General features: G+C 34.9%; 1 protein-coding gene across 8 annotated transcripts in view; it reads right to left on the reverse strand.

Moving 5' to 3' along the window:
- CDH13 (cadherin 13) overlaps positions 1–21,703 on the reverse strand; it is a 478,422-nt gene that overhangs the window by 266,117 nt on the left and 190,602 nt on the right. For 6 of the 8 annotated variants that reach the window (XM_040571559.1, XM_040571558.1, XM_040571562.1 and 3 more), the window contains exon 4: positions 20,497–20,613. The exons of the other annotated variants lie outside the window; for them this stretch is intronic. In XM_040571559.1, coding sequence (XP_040427493.1) covers positions 20,497–20,613 — 117 coding nt within the window. The remainder of the gene's footprint in view (positions 1–20,496; positions 20,614–21,703) is intronic. 8 annotated transcript variants of the gene reach the window in all.

The raw sequence follows: 21,703 nt of genomic DNA on the forward strand, positions 1-21,703 counted from the left end.
AAACTTTATTATACACAACTCAGTTTATCACATATCTCTTTAAGTAATTTTGTGAATGGTTAGAAATCAAACAGTCAAAAGAGAAGCTGTTTTTGCTGCACTTATAGACATACAAGAAAACAGCAAATCCTAAGCTGTGAAAAGTATATCAAAAATCAAAAAACAAGCACCCATGAATGCTCTTTAACGTTATTTTCCCACCTCTCTCTTTTCCTTTATCTGATTTTTATTACTGTAGACCATGGTAAAGTTGGTTTTAGTTTGGCATTATATGACACGCCATAGCCATCCTTATGATACATGACGCATCCTCATGAAATATTAAAGTTAAGAGAAAATCTCAACTAGTTTCTGACTATTCAGGTCCTCATTGCTCAGGCTGTGTTTGGACATATAACACAGAAGTGGCAGTAGCCAGTGCTAACATTAAATACTCAAAAGAAAGCTACCTTGAGAAGTCTGACTGCTTCTAAGGTGAAACAAAGCTAGTTCACTGGAGATTTTGCCATTCATTCCATGGGAGTTTCATTTCTACCTAACAGTTTTCAATACAAGGTGATGAGCCTCAAGATGTAACGTGCTAAATATACAATAATGTAAGGTGGCCGGCTGTTTGTAGAGCACCATTCTGTAACATTTACATCTGTTCTTTCTATGTTGCTTGACAGAAATACGTAAGGTCTTTGGAATTGTAGTTTTAACAGTTACTGCTAAACTTCCAAAACCCCACAGACAAAGGATATTACAAATTACTAGTATTTATCTTGGAATAAATATGGTTCCTTTTACTGGCGCTCAACAAGAACTTTAGCTTCATGTATACATTGTAAAAAGGTCTTCAAGTGTTCATAATTTTTATAAGAGCTCTTTCCAACAAAATCACAGACAATAAAATATTACTGATGTTCATTTGTATCAAGATGCTTCAGCATACCTGATCGGGCGCTTCAATACAAAACTATTTAATTCAATTTTGCAACAACACCAATTATTCAAACTTCATTTCCACAGAAAATAATCACTCTAGGTTAGTGTAATAATTCATTCATCACATTTTATAATTTCTTTCCTAGAAATACTAGAAGCTGAGCCATAAAATTTAATTATGTATAACATCTATATTTTCTGACTCAGCAAGCCAAAAGTTGTCTTCATTCCAACTGAGGATGTCTTTTAGTTTTTTCTCCTATTGACACGTATATTTATATAAATATGTATGCATAAACACATGCATATGTGTGTACAAAAATTGGTAACTATGCATTATATAAATATATAGTTCAATGTATGTGTATGCAAACATTAATGTTCTTTCAGCAGTTTCACTTCAGCCTACAACAGCAGGCAAGAGAAATTACAGTCACCTAAAGGCTTGCAGGTACAAGTCAAATTACATGCTCATCATTTGCAGGTACTGATATGAATCATTACTTCAGTTCATTGTACTAAAACAAACTACATATCAAAACTTGCAGTACTGCTGGATCAAATGCATTAAACAAAGAAGTAAAGCAGAAAGCAGCAGAAATGTGTTTCTCAGGTTACCATAGCTTTTGGTCTGTGGAAAAAGGCCCAAATTTGTAACAGGAAATGCAAATACTATTAATTAACCTTCTAACATACAGAGATCTATTACAATGACAATACTTATCAAGTATTATCTTAATTATCCAAATTACAACTGACTTTGTCCTAATGGCAAACAAACATTAACCTGCATTCATCTAATGACTCATTTAGAAAGACAACTCCATATATATTTTCTTTAATTTGCTACAGAAATCATCTAAAAAAAAATCTAACTTCTTTCAAGGATACTGGAAAGAACTGCACAACTGCTTGCTTTTAGCTCTAACACATGACTGTAAGATTATAAAGATTTATTGATAGCTCTTTGAGAATAAATAACAACCCACAGCAACAAACACGGAGTGTTAATTTTGTTGAGTGATTAATTACATTGTATTTGAAGTGTTAGGTGATCTCTTTGATTAAGAAACCTTATGCAAGAATTCATCCAAATCAATTTCTTGTTGACCTCCACAAGCAAAAATCACCTCTAAGAGATAACACAGATTCTTCAAAATATTTCCCTATTTCCAAAGGAATTTGATAAATCAAGATCTTTCTGGTTTCCTCAGCCTCTACTAAAAAAAACTCCTACACAATAAAATGAAGCTATAATTCTCACGTCCAATGTTGCCTACTCTTGCAAAAGACTCCAACAACAAAAATTAAATGTACCAACTCACAATTTAGTAAAAACTTGAGTAATTGTTTCTTTTCCTTTAAGAATAAGCATGATAAGCTTTGGATGTTATAACCTATAATTATTAGAGACGGGCTTAAACTGTAGTTGCTCTGCCTATATATGAAACATTCCCAAAGTTTAAGATGACCTTTATAGAAAGCTGTAAATTGAACCCAGTAATGTACTGTTCTTTCTTTTGAGAAAATGACTTTCTAAGCAACCTAACAAGTGTTACTGTTATCATGTACACCACTATAAATAAATAAATAAATAAATAGATTTAGCTCTTTCATCAGCTTCAAAAACATTTTTTTGATCACTTATCTCTGTTTTCAACTCATATATGATTGAGCTTTTCAATCTTCTGTGAAACTTAGTCCATCAATACATAGTTTGTGTCTTCTCATAACATATATGCTTACAAAAAAAGACAATATTTCATGATATCATAGCCTGCAGACTAAAAATAATAATATTATAAACCATTAATGTAATAATTATATTTTCAGACTCACATCACTGGTTATTAACAAGTATTAGCATTCAAGGAGAACCTATATACTATAAATTCAGCTCATGAGTTTGAATGAAAATTATTTTTGAGAGGAAAGAACTGGAAGGTAAATATACACAAAGTCCTATAATAAGAGGTTTGATTTTGCCCAGTGTTTGCCTGAAGCAAAGAAAAAAATAATCTAGGCAATAGAAATAGATTGAATTTTTTTTTAAGGCACCAGTACATTTGATAAATTTGCTAGTGAGTATCAGCCCATGAATTTATCAGTTATCAACAAATAAATCTAAATTATCACTATTATACAATTAAAACTTTTTTTTTTTGAACGGAAACAAACACATGCACCAAAAGCATTCTTAGGCTTTTTAATCCACTTGTAACTAAATGCATAGAAGACTTTTTTTTTCCCTACCTGTAATAGTATTATCTTTTCTCAGCGTGAAAAATGAGATGATTTGCAGTCACATACAATTACCTACCATAACATTGTTCAATGTCAAAAAAGAAAAAAAAGGAAAAAAAATAAAGCTAATGGTAAGACTTTGTGAAAGTTTGAGCAGTTAAATTATTAAACTGTTAGATACGTAAGTTTGGTGGATAATGGCTATGCATTCAACAACTTGCAGAATGTAAATGTAGCGATTAGTATGGAAAAAAATCAGTTTAACACTTTAGTTGAGAAAACTAAAATGGGAGAAAAAAGAAATAGAGAAACTAATTCAAGAAGTCTTTGCACTGAATAAAGTAGAGCTAGAAAAGTAAAGTAGGATATTCGTATAAAGTATTCTAAATGTTAGAAAGGAATTTGCACTCTTGTAGCAATGAGGTCTTGCCTCTAGCAGGGCTTAGGAGTCAAGGAGGTTCTGTTGCATCCATCAGAAGAAGCTAAAGCAATTTAAAACCTGTCTTAAAAAAAGCTGTCTAGTAGAGATGAATCTGGTATAGAGTGGCTCTGTGACTTTTAGAGGAACATCAAGATCCAACAGAAAAGCTGCAATGAACTGTGTTCTGTCAACATCTGGCACAACAGGGCCTCGGAGCAGCCTCTAGTGGCTTCGGTCTGCATGCATGGCTTCCTGCCTCCTGTCCTCAGAAATGCAATGCTGGTGTTCGAATCTGGAAGGTGGTCTGCACTGAGTAAATGGCTTTTTTGGTAGGTCACTTTATTCACTAAAATCAACATTCTTTTGTACTATGTGCAACAAACGTAACCCATCTTAAAGTCACAGAACTAAAATAGAAATCAGAGATGTAGGTCTCCAGAACCATTTTAAACTGGCAAAATATAAATATCCCACCAGGACGTTCTCCACCTGTACTGTGGAGCAAGAGGATTCAGCTATGCTGTGCTCTAAGCAGCCACTACTACTCTGGGCCTTGGTTTTGCCTTATTCAAGCCATAGCTGAAACTGCAGCCTTGGGATTACAGCTGTAACAGGCCACTGGCTCACAGCTGATACGCAGAAAAGATAATCCACATTATAAAGGGAAACAGAAGTTAATTTCAAGGCTATTTCCACTTCATACTAACCACCTCTTTCTGATACTGACTTTATTAAGTGATAATCTATAATCACCTATGGCCACATCTGGCTTCAGTTACATGGGTGTAGCTCCAAAATATACCAAGGTTTCGTAGACGTTTCTTCAACTCAACAACGTTAACAAATAGCACAACCCATAGTTTATCATTTCATATGGGATTAGATTATTACCATATTTATATGATTTAGAACTAATGAAAGGGTTAACCACAGTTTCGTATATAATTAATTGTGGTCTCCCTCTATTTAGCTGCAGTTCCAGAACAACTAAAACTTCCAGTGGTAACACATACAAAGCATGTTATTTGAATAGTGCACCTGCTTTTATTCTTATTGTCAACTTGATATAGTAACATTCATATTGCACTCAAAAAAAAAAACCAAAACTGAATCTATCTAGAATATTAGTGAATCTTACAAAAATAGAATCAAAATATATGGAGACCCTCTGGATAATTTGCTGGTGCATATAACAATGAAGGCACAAGAGCACACCACGCTTCATAAAGAATTCAGAAATAAAGTATATGTGATTTTCTCTTCTAATTTAAGTGAAATGCAGGGCTGGCAAACAAGCTGTAGGGATAAATAATGAGGTAAAACAAACCTTTAGATTAATGAAGCAGGTTAGTTTCCCCAGGATCAGACTTTCTTGTTTAATTTTTACTGAAAATTAAGGCTGCAGGCATATGATCACTTTTCTCAAATAAAAATAATAATATATATACATAATGACATTAGTAACTTTTTTTTTCATAAATTAGGCAACAACACATCATGAAAATAGAAAAAATAATTTAACAAGGTCTACTAATTTTATTAATAATGAAAATCACCTTAATACATATGTTTCTATGGGCACGGTTATTGTGTCTAGGATACAGGAAGATCTGAAAACAGCCCCAGGTTTATCAAATAATACGAAGAGCACAGAATGTTTTGAAACTGATATTTAGAAAGAAAAGTCAACTCTTTTCAATTATAAATCATTCATTTTAACTTCAGCCAAAGAAATCAATAGGCAAGAAAACAGAACTCTTGTCAATTAGGACTACTTCACTAGATCTATCATTTTGGCATATCTTAGCAATTTTCAATTGGCAACACAGTGTATCAGCCTTAAACTAAATTTGCAGACCAGTAGGACAATTTAAATGTGACACGATGTTCAGAAATTTAATCCTGTAAAACCCTCAGTTTAAACAGTTAAGACAATGGATATATCCTCATTAGAACCACAGGTATGAGGAGTGATCAGTCATTTGATTGTCTTGTTACAGTTTTGATATTTTACACCAAAACAAAGGAACCATAAGCGTTTTAAAGCATGACCTTTAGCATATCTGTCTACCATATACTAATGAAAAAATTGCTAGCATACAATAGTATTTAGCTGATGCCAGACATCATATTCTGTATACTTAAATTGTTACCTATCACAGTAGTATATTTCGCTGAAACATATGTATGTGTATATATATTACAGTCCTCTCACTCATAACACGCGGCATCTGCTTGCCCCTCACCTCTTTGAGTAACAGCGCACTGTAGAGGAAGAAGTGGAAGGGAAGCCTTAAATCACCCAACTGAAAAGCCCAGCTTCAAATGACCCTAAACTCCACGGTCAACTCCTGCATGCGAATCATTAGGACAATTTTACCTGAAGGCACTATATATGTCAGCGTGACATCATAGGCATAAATAGCAGTAGGAACCAAATTAAATTACAGTAGCCTTAAATAGGACAGCGCTTTTCTCCCAACTAAGTCATAGTAAACACCATGGACTTCCCTCTAAGTGATTCTAGAAACCACACAGCATTCAGCAGCATCTAGAACTTCTCGACAGGCTTTTGGGGGACTTCTCAAGGAGTTATATTAGGTGCAAGTTGCAGTGGCTCTTACCGACTATTGCATTTTTCTACCTATCTCAATAATCAGACATTATAATCTTTTCTTTTACGTTACAGTAGAGCTGGAGGTGCCCAAATTCTCACAAACATCAGAAGAAATAACTGTTTAACTCCACTCCCTAACTGCAGATTATACACCTTCATGGTGAAGGAAATGAGGCACCTAAATTTCACTGACAATGTGTGCCTCAGTAACTTAAATCTCATTGCTTTCAGAAATACCTTTTTATTTCTAACATTGCCTACATACTTTGGAAATGTGGAATGACTCTATAAATAATAAAGCAATATTTGAACACAAATAATGAGTCAGACATTCCTCACCCTTTCTCTCTGCTTTCTCGATACATTTGCGTGATAGAAATTGTTTTTAGAACAAAAGCTTAAACTTGAGATGGCTTGTGAGAATACAGAACAGCAAAGGAGGCACTTGTACAGCCACTCAGATCTTTTTGCAGACTGTTATCTGCAAAGAGAGCAGTAAAATAAAATGTAATTCAAAGACACATCATGCACACCACATTATTCAAGAATGGTCATGGGTCGGCTCATGTAATCGGTAATAATGACCAATAACATGCTGTACCAGCAGCAGAGCACAAACAATCAGGCATAATAGCAAAAATGCAAAAAATAGCAAAAAAATGCCTTTACTTTTGGCATCCACAAGATCTTATTACATTATATAGTACAGTACCACAATCTTTGACAAAAATTGGGGATTTTTTTTTTATTTATTTCAATCCATGACCTGGTAGTCACGGAAATTCCTTAGTTCTTCAACAGGAAAAAAAAAAAGAAAAAAAAAAAAAAAGCAAGTAATTATTCTTAGTGTGTTTCCTCCATACTGTCTAGAATTTTCTAAAGCATTGTCATATCCATCCTTAGTTATTTCTTTTCCAGCATGTCCTGTTCTATTTCAGCTCCTGATTTTTTACCCCTGATTATCTGCATTGTCCTTCTCAGAAGCTTAAGTCTACTGTACCCTTTTTAAGGCTGCATGACAAGAACACAAAATTAATCTATTTGTCCTCTTGTCACTATTAAGGATTGAGCTGACATTTTCAGAGAGCAATCCACAATGGTTACAGAATTGCTCCCAAATTTTTTATGAACTTAATCTGAAATTATCAATAAACACAATTGTTCAGTACTGCTAAATCCTTCTGCAGATCTTTTTTTTTTTTTTTTTTCCTGGTTTATTCTACACCCATTTATTTATTTTGACACTTCAGTTTGAGATGCTCCTTCAGAGTCCTGTCCCCTTCCTTCACGGAGAATATCGGCAGTGTGACACAGCCTTCCCTTGCAGGGAACACTAAAATGTTTTTGCTGGTAGTTTATCCAGCTTTAGGAATCATTTCCCAAAACTATGCTTACTCTCCCATTTTAACAGGACTTTCACGTTTTAAGGGATGTTGGGATTTTGAGAAACTCTGTTACAGTCTTTCTGAATAACCAAAGGAAGGAAATTTGTTTATGTTAACTGCTGGTCAAAAATTTATATAAAAAAAAAAAAATCTCCTGATATTAAATTCATGACTCAAACCATATACTGCTACTTAATTATTTTCAATGAAATAATTTCTCCAGCCTTTCTACTCCTTACTTTCTTACTTTCAAAGCTACTGCATAAGGGTTCACATGGTTTATTACATAAGCAGCAGGGAGCCCCTGCTTGAGAAAATGAAGGACAAAAAAATGGCAGCCTCAGTGCATTTTGCCTCTAGCCCTTGATTTAATAAGCTGATAGGAAAATTTCAGTCTAATTCCAAACATATAATTAACACTGACAGTCTAATAAGAATTTTAGAAAACTGTTCTTTTGAAAAGCATGCAAAGAACAAAATATTTCTGGCTCTTACTTCTGTTGCAAGTAAATATTGCACTAGAATTCAGAAACACAGCATTGTACACGTCTTCATCTGATATAAATTACATACAGAAATTATGATTAGTGAATTTGCTTAATTGGTTCCCAAAATTAAAAGACTGCTTGGGATTGGAAAGTTTTCTACGTAATGAAATACGGTCAAAGGCTATTTGCTTGTCAGTGAAAAAATGAACTGGAGGATGCATCAGCAGCTAACACGTTCAGAGCTCAGAGCAGGTGACTGTGAACTACACCTGTATCTTTTCATCTGCAAGTTTTCAAGTCACCAAACTTTGTGGAATCTTACTTAAAAACAAACAAACAAAAAAAATCAATCAATATTCTTCTACTTAAAAAGTGTACCCTTCATCAGTCATCCCCTGAAGGAAACAATATGCCCATTTTTTAAGATTTCTCATTAACAGACAATTACTTTTTTTTTCCCAAAGCATTATTGACTGTATCACGATTGGGTGCTTTTTTTTTTTTTTTTTTCCTAAAGGAGATAATTTATTAAATAATAATTGCTGTAAGGTCCTAACAAATATATGTATATATAAATTGCTAAAATTCAGTAATAGCACTATATGCTTTTTTCAAAAAAAAAATAATAATAATCCACATATAATAGATTCTATTAATTCAAATTAATTTTCATGTTCCAGTGACCCTTAGCGAATTCAGACTAGAAAGCCCAACAGCACAGTATTAATGGCGAAGTTGATTTATTATGTTTTCCTATTTACACACTTTCAGCATGCTCTGTATCGCTCATTAATTTTTATTGGTGATAAAATTCACATAGATCCGTATAGGTTTTCCCTTACATAGTCAGTGAACTCCTCATCGCACACATTGGTCTTTGAATAAGCCTGATGTAACCATTAATCCAACCCACTAGGAACAATAGCTCTTCAGTAACATTTAAGGGTTTGTGTGTCAAGTAGAAAAGAATCTGTTGAGGAATGGCAAAACACCTGCTTTTATTATTCTGGTGTCCTAAAAAAAACCCACACCATACTATTTAGGTGATCAAACTGTCTCATCCCTTTAAAACTTATTGTCTGGTTTCAAACTTGACAATAAATAAATAAATACAAATACAAAGTTCCTAAAAGTTCCATGAAAATTACAGTGACTTACATGGCAAAAAGACATGCTAACAACTGTAGAGACAAAGGAAGAGTTTTTGTTTTGCACATGCATATTCATTGGCCAGTCAGGCTACCTGTAGCTCCAGGATGTGCTTTCTCTCACCCACTTTGAAATGACAGAAAGTAGAAAATAACACCAATGGTGCTGAGGGTACTGTGGGATGACTTAGGGTCATTGCGCTTGAGGTGTTATCATGGGTAAGAAGACCTGGGTTTATTGCAGGAAATGAATATTTGCAGGAAACCAGCCTTCATTGCTTCAACTGTTCATGAAAATACTTGTAATATATTGTACATCAGGTCTGGACATGAATTTGTTAAATTAATATAGCCTCTGAATTCAACTTGTATCCACATAAAGCTATATCCACATTTCCTCTTCTTTTTGCAAATCTAATAAGTAAAAAAATATATTAAGACACATGTTATTGGATTACAGGGATCACTACTACTTTCAATTTCTGGACATCATTGTTGTACAGATTTTTATTACCAAAATCCATTCTCATCTCCAGCAAGCTCAACTGAAAATGTAAGCTTAATAATTTATTCCATGTGTTGAAGAAATGAAAAGCAAAACTTCTGAAGCAGTGTGAAAATACTTAAGATACAGAAAAGACAGACAAATTTAAACCTTGATTAAAATCATATTTTCCAAAGGTACTTTAATAATATTTCCTATAAATACAATTAAAGTAAAACCGCAGCTTATTGCTTCCAACAAGCTTGACTTCTTCCCTACAATCTCCCAAAATGGTTGCCCTGATCAAAAGTCCTTTCCAGCTAGATGTGAGAAGTTGCTAGTTGCACCGTTCTTAAGGTCAGACATCATTGTACAATGATACAGAAAAGCACTTGGTATGTGTTGAACAAATTGTCGCTCCATGGAAGCGCTGATTGGTAAAGACAGGCTTATAAGGCCTGAGCATCTCAGCTTAAACTGCAACTTACGCTAGACAAAATTGTTAATGTTTTTGAAAAAATGTGCAATTGTTTTAAGAGTTATTTCAACTCTTAGTTAGCATTTGCATAAATAATCCATTTTATTCAGCTGTTCTTCAGAAATATGAGACAGAAAGGAGGAGAATAGAATCTGGAGGAACAACAATGCTAATGATACTTGTTGGCATAAGAGCAGATGAAATTGGTACACTTTCCAATAGAATTAATGCGTTCAGAGCAGCATTTTATAGATGAAAATTGGGAGAAAGAGCAGATACAAAACGAATAGCATTGACCAAGAAGAAAGTACATCAGAGTCTGAACATATGTGTTTGTGTGTGCCTGTACTCACTTGTTGGTATGCATTTCTGAGTATGCGTGTGCATATAAATCTAAAATGGAGAGCACGATTCCTGTATTTAAATTCTAAATATAGAATTTCCAGCAATTACATGACTTCATAAACAGTCTCAGAAAACGTAAAGAATATGATAGTAAAACAAAAATCAATGCTCTTGCTAGTCTAATTAAAGAATATTGGAAAGCAGGTTAATCCATAAGTACAGTTGACTGAATTTTCATCTGCTTTTGTTTAAGCAATGTTTCAATGGCAGAAAATATTTTTTCTCATTTTGATTGATTTTAAAGAAAGTAAAGTGGTCAGACTAGAATGTTCTTTTCAAAAGATGGGCAAAAGGAAACTGAAGATTTTAATTCAACAATGGATTGGTGATTATAATGAAATAATTCATGCTTTTTATGTATTTGACCCTGAAAGAAAAATAGGTCAATAGAGCAGAGTAACATTTACTTCAAAATGACATATTATTAACCATGATAAAAGACATCAGCTAGTCTTTAAATAAGGTAAGGAAAAAAAAAGTTTGCTCATTACACACTTAAAGCTACAAAGATACAAAAGTCATTTCATCCCTGTACGCTATAAATGACAGTTCATTTCTGAAATTCACAAATAGGGTTGCAAGCTAAGTGATAAAGCTGATTAAACAGAAAGGTTAAAAAAGAAAGTTCCCCTTAGAGGACAGCTGGAAAAGAGTAAAAATGTCTTAGGAAGGAATAGGAAAAATGTTTATTGAACTGAAATATACCTGCCATCATACATACCAGCATCACACTCTTTCATCTACCCTATTGATCTGTTACTATACAGCAGTATAAATGTGACAGAAAAAATGCAATTGAAAAATTATCTATGTGTAATAAATCCAAAAGCAAAACACGAAGAGGTTATAATTAGTCATCACTGAAGAGATCCAGCAGTTAGTCAGAAGGCAGAAAATGACTACTGTTGTGTGTGTGACAGCTGTTTACTCCACCTTACATAAGCCATATGCAATGCATATCATTTTTCCTTCTGGAAATACTTTACCAATCGTCTTTCCTAATGCCACTTTAACAACCCACATGTAGTAATATCAAATTTGTCACCAGTCCAGTCCACAAAATGTCTTTTATAAAGTCTTTCCTTAATGTAAGTACCAAGGATGACAGTATGATAGTATTAAGCTTGCAAGTTGCCAGGGATAAGTTTTCTTCCTAAAATTTAATTCATGTGGATATTGCTCTGTATTAGACTATCAACTTACTAGTTGCATAATAGGAAACCAAAGGAAGAACTTGGAATGAAACAGGAAAATGATTGGATAGAGAAAGTACAGTACTCAGGTAACAAGCAGATCACATCCTAAGCAGTCTGGAAATTCACAGCTATCAAATATAATTCTGTGTTTCTGTGAAATATCTTAATTGATTTACAGGAAGCTCCATGGCACTGCTCTCTCCACTGACTTCCATATTCTGCAGATCTCACCTCCTTGCTAGTAATATATATATTAGCACAGCACATTGCTACGTAATGCTGGATAAGTCTGTTTGTTTTACTCCTTAAAAGGAAGCATTACTATAAGTGGAATTGAGGGGAGCAATTTTAGAAATTGAAGGTACCAAGCAAATAGAAATCCTTACTCATAAGAATAACTTACTAAGAAATAATTTACTCAGCATCCCTACATGGGGCTTTCTGGCTGCTCCCTGTTCAAGGTGTGCTCAGTAAGACCAGGTACAGAATCACACCCTAAATGTGAGCCTTAAAACACAAATCTGAGAATTTATTTGAGTCAAGAAAGTTAGAAAGGGGATGGACTTTTGAGTCTGGGGAAAGCTTATTATTATTATTATTATTATTATTATTTTGGTAAAGATGAGTATAATTACCCATTTAAGGAAAAAAAAAAAAAAAAACACATTATGGAAAGGTGTGTAATATTGGGCATCACTGAAAATCATTGGGTAGAGATGAAATAGCTGTTGTATTTAAAAACAATCCAAACACATTTTCCTTAAATGTGAATCTAAAATTCAGTTAATGTGTGAATGAAAAATTAGTTGTCAGTGTTTTATTTTATCTCAGTTATTTTACATAGGTAATTTACGGGCAAGGACTGACTTTTTTCCCCTCTATCTTCATCTGCAACACAGTTTAAGATATCAATTTTGGAGATCAAAGTTAACACAAACAATGTGACAGTTAAACTGTAGTATACTTCGCTGAACAGCTTCAGAGAATAAATTCTTCTCTCTTTGGTGCTCTACTTAAGGTCATTAGCATGATTTATTACAGAGCAGGAAATTAGGTACTGGATATTTCAATATTGGGTAGAAAGTTTAATTCCATCGTTGCCATAGAACTGCTATATCTCCAACAAACTTGTAACCATAGTAACTAGATTAGAAAGCATCTCTCAAATGGTTAAAAATTCTTTTATCCATATCAATGACACCAAACACTGCAAAATTATGGTAAATTCTTATTATTTTCCAGTTTTCCAATGCATCTGCTGCTCAAGTTTGACTCTTCTAAAATTTCTTAAGTAAACAAGAGCATTTTAAATAGAATTGCTATTAAAATTCTGTTAGCTTAAAGAGAACGTGTATTATGTTGGAATTGTTTATGTGACTATCAATATTTTTTTCAAAGTGGGAAGTTTGAAGAGAGACCTTTCAGAAAACTAGATAAATTTGAAGTGCTGTTTTCACTTAATGATATGTTGGGATATCAAATACATATCCTTTAAAGAAAATTAATATACTGTAGTTTAATAATTCATGTACTTGCATCAAAAGCCCTTTAATTTAATGGACTGCTGTTCGTTCATTTACATTCACTGCTGAGGTAGGCTGGTATTTTTCCACGAAGGACAAAAGTGTGCCATCCCTTCAAGAAAGCCACAAACATCATCTCCAATGGTCCATTTAGGTCCAGCTCAGCAGGGTGTTACACATTTCCTCCAGTTCTTGCGTTCTTGAAAACCTCTTGGTATCTGTTTTTTCATGACCATAAGCAGACATATTATACAATTTTGACTGTATATTTATCAAACTTTGTATTCTTCTCCCTGGAATACTGGTGAAAATTAATTCTTCTTCTCTGGGGACCAGAAACTTTTTTCCTAATCTTCAGCCAAAAACGTATATCCATTTGTTATTATGCCAGTATTTTCCTTTACCTTAAATCACTACAATCACTCTAGATATAAATAAAACACTCACTGTGCTAAGCTGAACAAACTGAGCTCAGACATATATATTTCTGCCCAATCTAATTTTACTAGTAACATAACTGAATATTTTCCCCCTAATTTTAATCTTTTTCCTAGCTGGATTAGAAGGAAGTTTATTGATTAAGACTGACTTTATTACCTAAGAGCTATTCATTGATATCAGATTTTTTTTCCCATTTTCTGTACAACTTTCTTCCATTCTGTTTGCTGCTAGTTTATGGATCCTCATCTGTGGATGTGTCTTTTCCTGCGCAGATTGATAGACACATTTCTTCTGTACACTTTAGAAGATTGTTCTCCTTATGTGCCATCAAACCTTGATGTAAGAAGCCAGAACAATTTGTACGTGAGCAATTCCACTCTCTGAAAGAGGCCCTCACCTTGCAATGCTTCCCCAGAGTCAATCATTCCAGCATCTCCCTGATGGCAGTGCTTTTTCAGCTGTCACATCCTAAATATTCTTGCCTCCTGGAGAAGGCAGAATTCTTGCTGATAACCACCTCCCCTTTTCTGAGCATACTCTTTGGCACAGTCTGATCATTTAGATCTGATGTGGCAATGATTTGAACACAGCAAAATGGATATTAAAAAATAATTACAAAAGTCCAGTGGATTTTTCCTACGCAGCTCAGACCAACTTCTAGTTCCATAGTAGGGCATGGATTTTCTTGTTTCTGCATCATTTCTTGTAACTGATAAAGATTCAGAACAAGAACTGACACTTGGAGTTTACCAGCTGGGATGTTGGTAAGGAATCACACAGATCTCTGTTGTTGTTGGAAAGGCATTTAGGGACATCTCTGTTCTGCACATCATTCTATTCTCTGTCAGTGTACACCATTATCTTCCAGACCTGGACAGCAATCCTAGCTAGCTCCTTTTCCTCACTCTCCCTGCGTCATCCCCCATTTTCTGCCTAACCTGCCTGTAAAACAAATCCACTTCTTAATTCAGCTCTTATTTCACTGGCTGATCTTGTTCCCTGTTGTCTTTTACATGTCCTTCTGTAATCTACAATACTTCTTTCTAGGTTTTCTTTAAAGATCTGTGGATCATGATAATCTCTCTCTTGTCACTTCTATCACCTTCTTTTCAAACTTTTGACTCAAGTTTGGCATTTTTTCCAGCTTCATCTTTAGTACTTAACACTTCTCTTCTGTGAAGCATATAATTTATCATATACAAAAAGCCTCAATCAGATATCCACTCAGAAATAATAAGCTTCCAGCAGCTTTTCCATCCAGTTATCTTCAGTTTCCTCTCCTCTTCAGGTTTTTCTATAGCTGCATTAACAGACAAGCTGTGTTTTCACTTGCCTTAAATTCACAAATTGGAGGAGGAAAAAAAAACAAAAAACCTCCTCATAGATATTAAGAGATTTCTCTTCTGTTTGATAGCCTGCATTACCTTTTTCTTGAGCTTATGACAGTTCTGCCATCTAATTGTCATTTGGCAGCTATCCGTCCATTAGCACAGATGAAAAGCAGGGAGTACATATACACTCTCTGATATTAAGCATCTGAACAGTCCCACCCCACCCCTTTGTCTTCCAAAAGATAAAACAGCCAAGCAACAAAAAAACAAATTCTCTTAATGGCAAAACCCAAGGTTTTGCATTTTCTTTGTTCAGACATCGTTTCCTAGAGAATCTCCAGGGTTCTTCTCTGTGTCTTCCAGCCTTCGCTGACCATTAAAAGTCCAGCCAATTTTTGCTAGCCCACTCATGGCTTCCATATCTTTTGTTACAACAATTAAAATACCCATTCTAATGAAGGGCATTCCTTTAAATTAAAGAATAGAATCACGGATTCATCATATATCAATCAATAAATCCACAGCAAATCATTCTGGGCTAATTAACACTCACTTTGCAGATGCCCTTCTCTCCAAAGGTCGGTGTGAAGAGCTGGAACGTGCCAACTGTCCTCACAATTACCTTCTGGCACTTTGAGCTCTGTGTTAGTGCAAGGATTAAACTTCAAAAAGGACCATCATGCAGTTCATCATCACAGTTAAAGTGTGTCTGGATAGTGTCATCAAATAGATGCATAGAACCACCACTCTTAAGTTAATTGTAGAATACATTTCTATAGTGCACTCACAAATAACCTATCACCATAATTACAGGATAATCCTGCACCCCACTGTTTTGTGCTTCATTTGACTTGATGTGGACAAATAAACCGGAAGAGTAACATATGGAGAGAGACTAAAAATTGAATATCATATCCCTCTGCTTTATCAGCAAGAGTTAAACCAAACACATCAATAACAGTCAACAGTTGTAGCCTGGGCCATCTGGACACAGAGGCCCATGTTACCAAGACTGTATTAAAATATCTTGATCTCCCTGTTCTCCCTCAGGAATGAAGGATAATATGAAGAAGTTCAGATTTTGCTAAAACCTGAGATTTCTCTACGTATGAGCACAGCACATCTACTTAGTTTTTAACCTAAGAGATACCCTAACCAACCTTATCCCTAAGTGGATATGATAGAAAGCCTGTAACAGCAAAGAAAACAGCCTCTACACTTGCATTTCCTTGTTATGCCAAGTACTTATTTGAACTTTTCTAATTACAACAATCCAATTTTCCACTTGTCCAGTGCAATATCTCCTTTCTGAGTTATTTCACTAAATCTTAATGAATAAAGTCCTCTAAAATCACCATGATTTTCTTTTTTATGCTATTGTTTCCTAATTATGAAATATATATTTTTTCTCCCCCTGCTCTTCTATTTTTGCACATCTGCCCTGCTCCCAGCCAAGTGCTAATAAGCAGCTCAACTGCTGGCAGCTGCTGCAATCACTTCCAAACAACCTTATGCATTTTCAGGCAACACAGTGTTAGCATGAGTTAGGAAATAGAAGGCAGCCAGGACAGAGGAATAAATTAGATTGGTAATTTTCTGGAATAAATGAAAGAAAGAGAAAATAACAGTCAGGGTGCAACTGGAAACCTAACTTTTATGTGGACATCCAAACTGCACCACATAAATCAAACAGAACTAGTCATATCTGAAATGATCACTATCCTGACTAAATAAAGTGTGGGAAAGCTTTTCTTTTCTGATGAGCAGAAAGTGTAACAAAGAGCAAAACAAACGTCGCAATTATTTTTCACACAGCAAAGTGTGTAGTTATTCCCTCCACCCCAACACACATTATTGCATTAGAATTCTTAGTTCCTAAATGTGTTTATTGTTATGTTTTATCATCTGAAGAATTTCATATTTCCAGAGGATAAATTCCTTTAAATGTTTAAGTCAGAAATAAGCCTGACATGTTAAATATGCTCATGCCATTCCAATTCAGAAATTACAGAGGCATGTTGCACTTCAATCTAACAACAGGTGGAGCAATACGAAGATCCAATATAATATTACATCACTGGAAATGCCACACAGAGCTGCTCTAGGCCCTGAAACAGCGCTGACATCTCCTGCACCCAGGGACCTTCTGACTCTCTAGCAGGTGATGGAGTCTCCAGGCATATTTGGATACCTGCCACTATGTTACCATAACAGATGTTTTGCATTCTTTCCTTATTTTGATGAATCCTTTTTCTGTAGTCTCTCTCAGACACCAGACATGGCAGAAAGCAATTTTCTGAAGTAGAAATTATTCTGAAAATGACTGCATTGAGTTGGAAGTAATTCATTTTTCCTCACTATAACGCTTGACCAACTGAGTCAGCTGTGTTCATCCTTACAGGAAAGTTCAATAACATTCAGTATTACGTTTTTATTATAGCCAAACTGTATATTCCTTCTCTAAATTTTACTCTTTGGTTTCCCTTTGAGATTTTGCCAATGGAGATGGAGACATAGCAGTATGGATTATGAAAATACAATACATATAAATAGTACCTATGTCTGTAAACTTGTGGGTTCCTCTATATCCTATAGTTCATACAAACAGGGTGCCTATGTCTGAATAAAATATGAAATGCCCCACAGTGCACGCTGAAACAAAATATTGCTGAAGTTTGGAAGTGTTTATTTAAATGCTACAAACTTCCTTAGGTACGGTCCTTTTCGTAAGCCTCTATATTTCATATATATATCTGAGGCTAAGCAGTATGGAAAGAACAGGGTTCTCATAGAAAAGTTGTCACAGTTCAGCTTGAGTTGACCCTGGCTTCCTGGCAGAGTCACCCATAGCTCACAGGGATTTGAGCAGGAACCCCCATCACAGTGGAGCTCAGAAGGACATTGCTCACTGCCTTGGACAGATGGGGTGAGCCCCTGAGGTGTGAGAATCTCTGCCATTCCCTTCACAGCAAGCCTACACAAGTCCTCAGCCCTGACTGCTGGCAATTACATGACAAAAGTATGCTCCAGAATATGCTTTTTCTTCTCCTTCATTTTTTAAATTCTATCATAACATGCAAATTAGCCTAGTTAGAAGCTTGGGATCAGCATTCTCTTTTAGTTTTCTCTTCCTCCAAGCACTACAGAAACCACAGCTACAAAATATGTCTGCAATGTCCCCTTCACAGTGCTTACAACAGAACAGAGAGACAAAAAAGTTCAGGAGAAATTCATACACATCAGTAGCTATAATTCATCAGTCCATGCAATGCCTTGTTGAGGCTTCTAAAGATAAGCCCCAAAATAATGTGGAAGAAGGAAGTAATTGTGATTCTTTTGCCTCACAGAAGGGTGCAGAATTCTTGTAAATTCATGAAGCTACATACAATTCACAATAAACATCTAAAGTAAAATGAGAAAGATAATCAACCTTTTCTGCAAGTTGTGTCTGAAACGAGTACATGAATTGGGTGTCTAAGGTTCTCTAGAGTAGTACAGACTTCATTGCGTAGCTTATAAAAGCAATTATTTTAGGTCTTTATTTTCAGCATTGACTTCTACTGAATTTTTTATTTAAGGAACAATAGACTGTCTTTCCTACCATCAGTATGTCTGAGGCTCTAAACCTTTTTATTTATGCTTTATTAAGCATTCAGTTGCAAATTACTGCAGTTGACCTAGAATGTTTTATTCCCTTATTTTAAATATCTCTAAAAGTTTTGTCTCACTCATCCCTTATTCACTCTATGTTACTCCTTGCAACAGACTATAGCCAAAATAGTCATCTAGATACCTAAATTGGAAATATACTGGGAAAAAAAAAAAAAAAAAAAACATATTTAAAGACTTTTTAAATTGATGACAGCTCAAAGTATTTCAAGGTGCTGATCATTTGCAGTTCCTATAATTTAAACATCAGTTGAGAATAGGTGTCTCAGGGCCTTTGAAATACAGACTGCCAGATGCTTTTATACTTCTGTGTTTGTACCTCATCTACCGCATCTAACTTGTGATCCCCAACTAGCATTTCAAGAATGATAACAAATCAAGACGACAAGATGCTAGGAATACATTTAAGTACAAACAATATCAGATTCATCTCATTCTGTTTAAGAAACCTCAATTACCAGGACTATCATCCTAAACTACTAATAAAAATACTTAATGGAGGCAATTCTAGCGAGCAACTCAGACCACTTGAGATCTAAAACTTTAAAGTAATCACAGGCAGTAGGGGAAGAAGGAGAGTGAAGGGGAAAATAATAAGAAAAATAAAAAAAAGACTGCAGATCTGTGTATAAGTAACCTTCTAATTCTCTCACTCCTTTAAAACTGTGCAACAGAAATCTTAAAAATTAACTATTTATCACTAGTATATTAAACAACAATATTTACTAAGTTATTGATCATTAATTCTCAAAACTCTGAAACATGAAATGAAAAGTGGAGAAATAGCTTTAAATAAATTACTTGGAGAGAAAGGGGAGAAAAAATCTTCAGAGATTATTCTTTCTTTGTACTGAATGGAAAACAATCTTTCCTAATTATTCAAGTATCTGATTAGGTACCAGCTAGGAAGATTATACATTCTAGAGTAAAATTCTGCCCTCGATCTGTGCATATAGCTCTAGTGATCCCACTGGTGGGAATTACGAACATAATCTACAGCTGTATAGGCCATTACGCCATTGTCACACCTACTAAAATCAGAGCAATGCATAGGATTCCTGTTTCAAAATTGCCTATGTGCAAAATATATTCATATAATTACAACTTATGTTGCCTAAGTAGCCATTTTAATAGATATTTTTATTTCAATTTGAATGATTTTGTATTCTAGCTGTACATCTGAAGTTCTGGAAAGGGGGTTGTTGGAACTCTCATTCATATAGCTTCCTGCAGACACAAGAGAAACTTTCCTCTTTTTCAGATCTTTGGAAACAATAAAAAAAAAAAATCAAATTGAAAATGTCTGCAAAAACTTGCTTAGTCTTTGGACGCTAGAAATGAATTTAAGGACATGAACTTAGGACATTTTTATATTTAATGCCTTTTGAATTCCTACCAAGTGTTAAGAATAGACACAAGATAATCCACACTGTGCAGTAGGATATTCTTCATGGCGTTTCTGGCCTAAATTTCAGCCCCAGCCTCACACATAGATACACGGTAACCTCTGTTGCAGATAGCAGTCCCAGTTAATACTTTTTACCAGAATGTATGCAATTAAAGTCTCCCATGAATACAAAGCCATGTTCATCTGTCTACACAATATCCACTCTGTTCAGCTTTAGGCTTCTTAATTTTGTCTGGGATATTACTACCAATGTGATAGGCATCACAACATTTTAAGAGAAATACGTCGATTACTTAATATAAAAAAATGATTCTATTATTTGTTGACTTACCTTGCCAACAGATCTGGGGAACGGTGGTCTTTGATTTTCTGGAATTAATATCGGAGTTGCCAAAATAGCCCTTTTTTGTCTTGGAATTCCAAGGTTGCCTTCTATCTTAAAGATTTCCTAAAAAAGAAAAAGACCAAGTACAATGACTTTCAAAATAGCATTTCGAATCCCTATATCTTCAGGTAAAATGAACATGAATTACCATGTTCTAAGTTTTATATTATGTGTTTTTCAATGATTAGTGATAACATATCAAACTATTTAAAACTGTTGGTTTATTCCACTTATGACAGTAACAGTGGACTGGCCGTATTCATTTTGTATTCCTACAGACTAGTTTTAAACTTAAGCAAGTGTGTCTACCATCCTAACAAGAGGACTGCTTTACTCATAAATCTTAGACAAGGTTTGGCTTACCTCAAATACTTGCATATGACCTTTAAAAAGCCACACTTTAAATGTTTTACATAATTTTTCCATTATCGCATTTCAAGTCACCTCTATACTCAGCCACTTCTCAGTCCACACTTTAAGTCAAACAGAACTTACAGGTGATTTGCTGAGACTGTCCCCAGGCTTGTGATCTCTCAAAAAGGACCAAAAAGTTGTAAGTTAAAAAGCAATGGGCACCAAAACTCAGTGCAACTTAGAATACCAGACAGTAGGTTTCTTTTACATAGTGAAAACTTCATGCTACTATATCTGAAAGAACAGTAATAGAAGTGGTTTATACACAAGCCTGCTTTTTTTCCATTGCATTTGCTGGGGTATTTAGTTCCAGCTGAGCTTCAGGCAATTCAGCATGTTATGAGCTACAGCAAACTCTTCAGAGTGGCCTCTAGCCCCTGGAAAACTCTGCCCATCACACCTCTGCCTTCCCTCCCCATCATTTCTCTGATCCTCTCGGTGCACAAACTGCAGCTTCCCAGAGGCCATTCTCTTCTTTTTGCTTCATCCTACAGCCTCCGCAAACCTCTTCTCCAAGCACACTCAGCAGCTACCGAGGTCAAAGACAGCCTCTTCCCATCTCCCAGAGCTCTCACCTAGACTCAGGCCCCTTCCTTAAAAAAAAAAAAAAAAAAAAAAAAAAAAAAAAAGCACCAATTTGTACTGTGTTGGGAATTAATTTTGAAACTGGAAAAGGTTTAGATCACTACAATTTGTTCACGCTGTCATGACAATTTTGCAAAACAAATCATAGGGTGAA

This window comes from Cygnus olor, chromosome 12 (assembly GCF_009769625.2).
Source record: "Cygnus olor isolate bCygOlo1 chromosome 12, bCygOlo1.pri.v2, whole genome shotgun sequence".
Lineage (NCBI taxonomy): Eukaryota > Metazoa > Chordata > Aves > Anseriformes > Anatidae > Cygnus > Cygnus olor.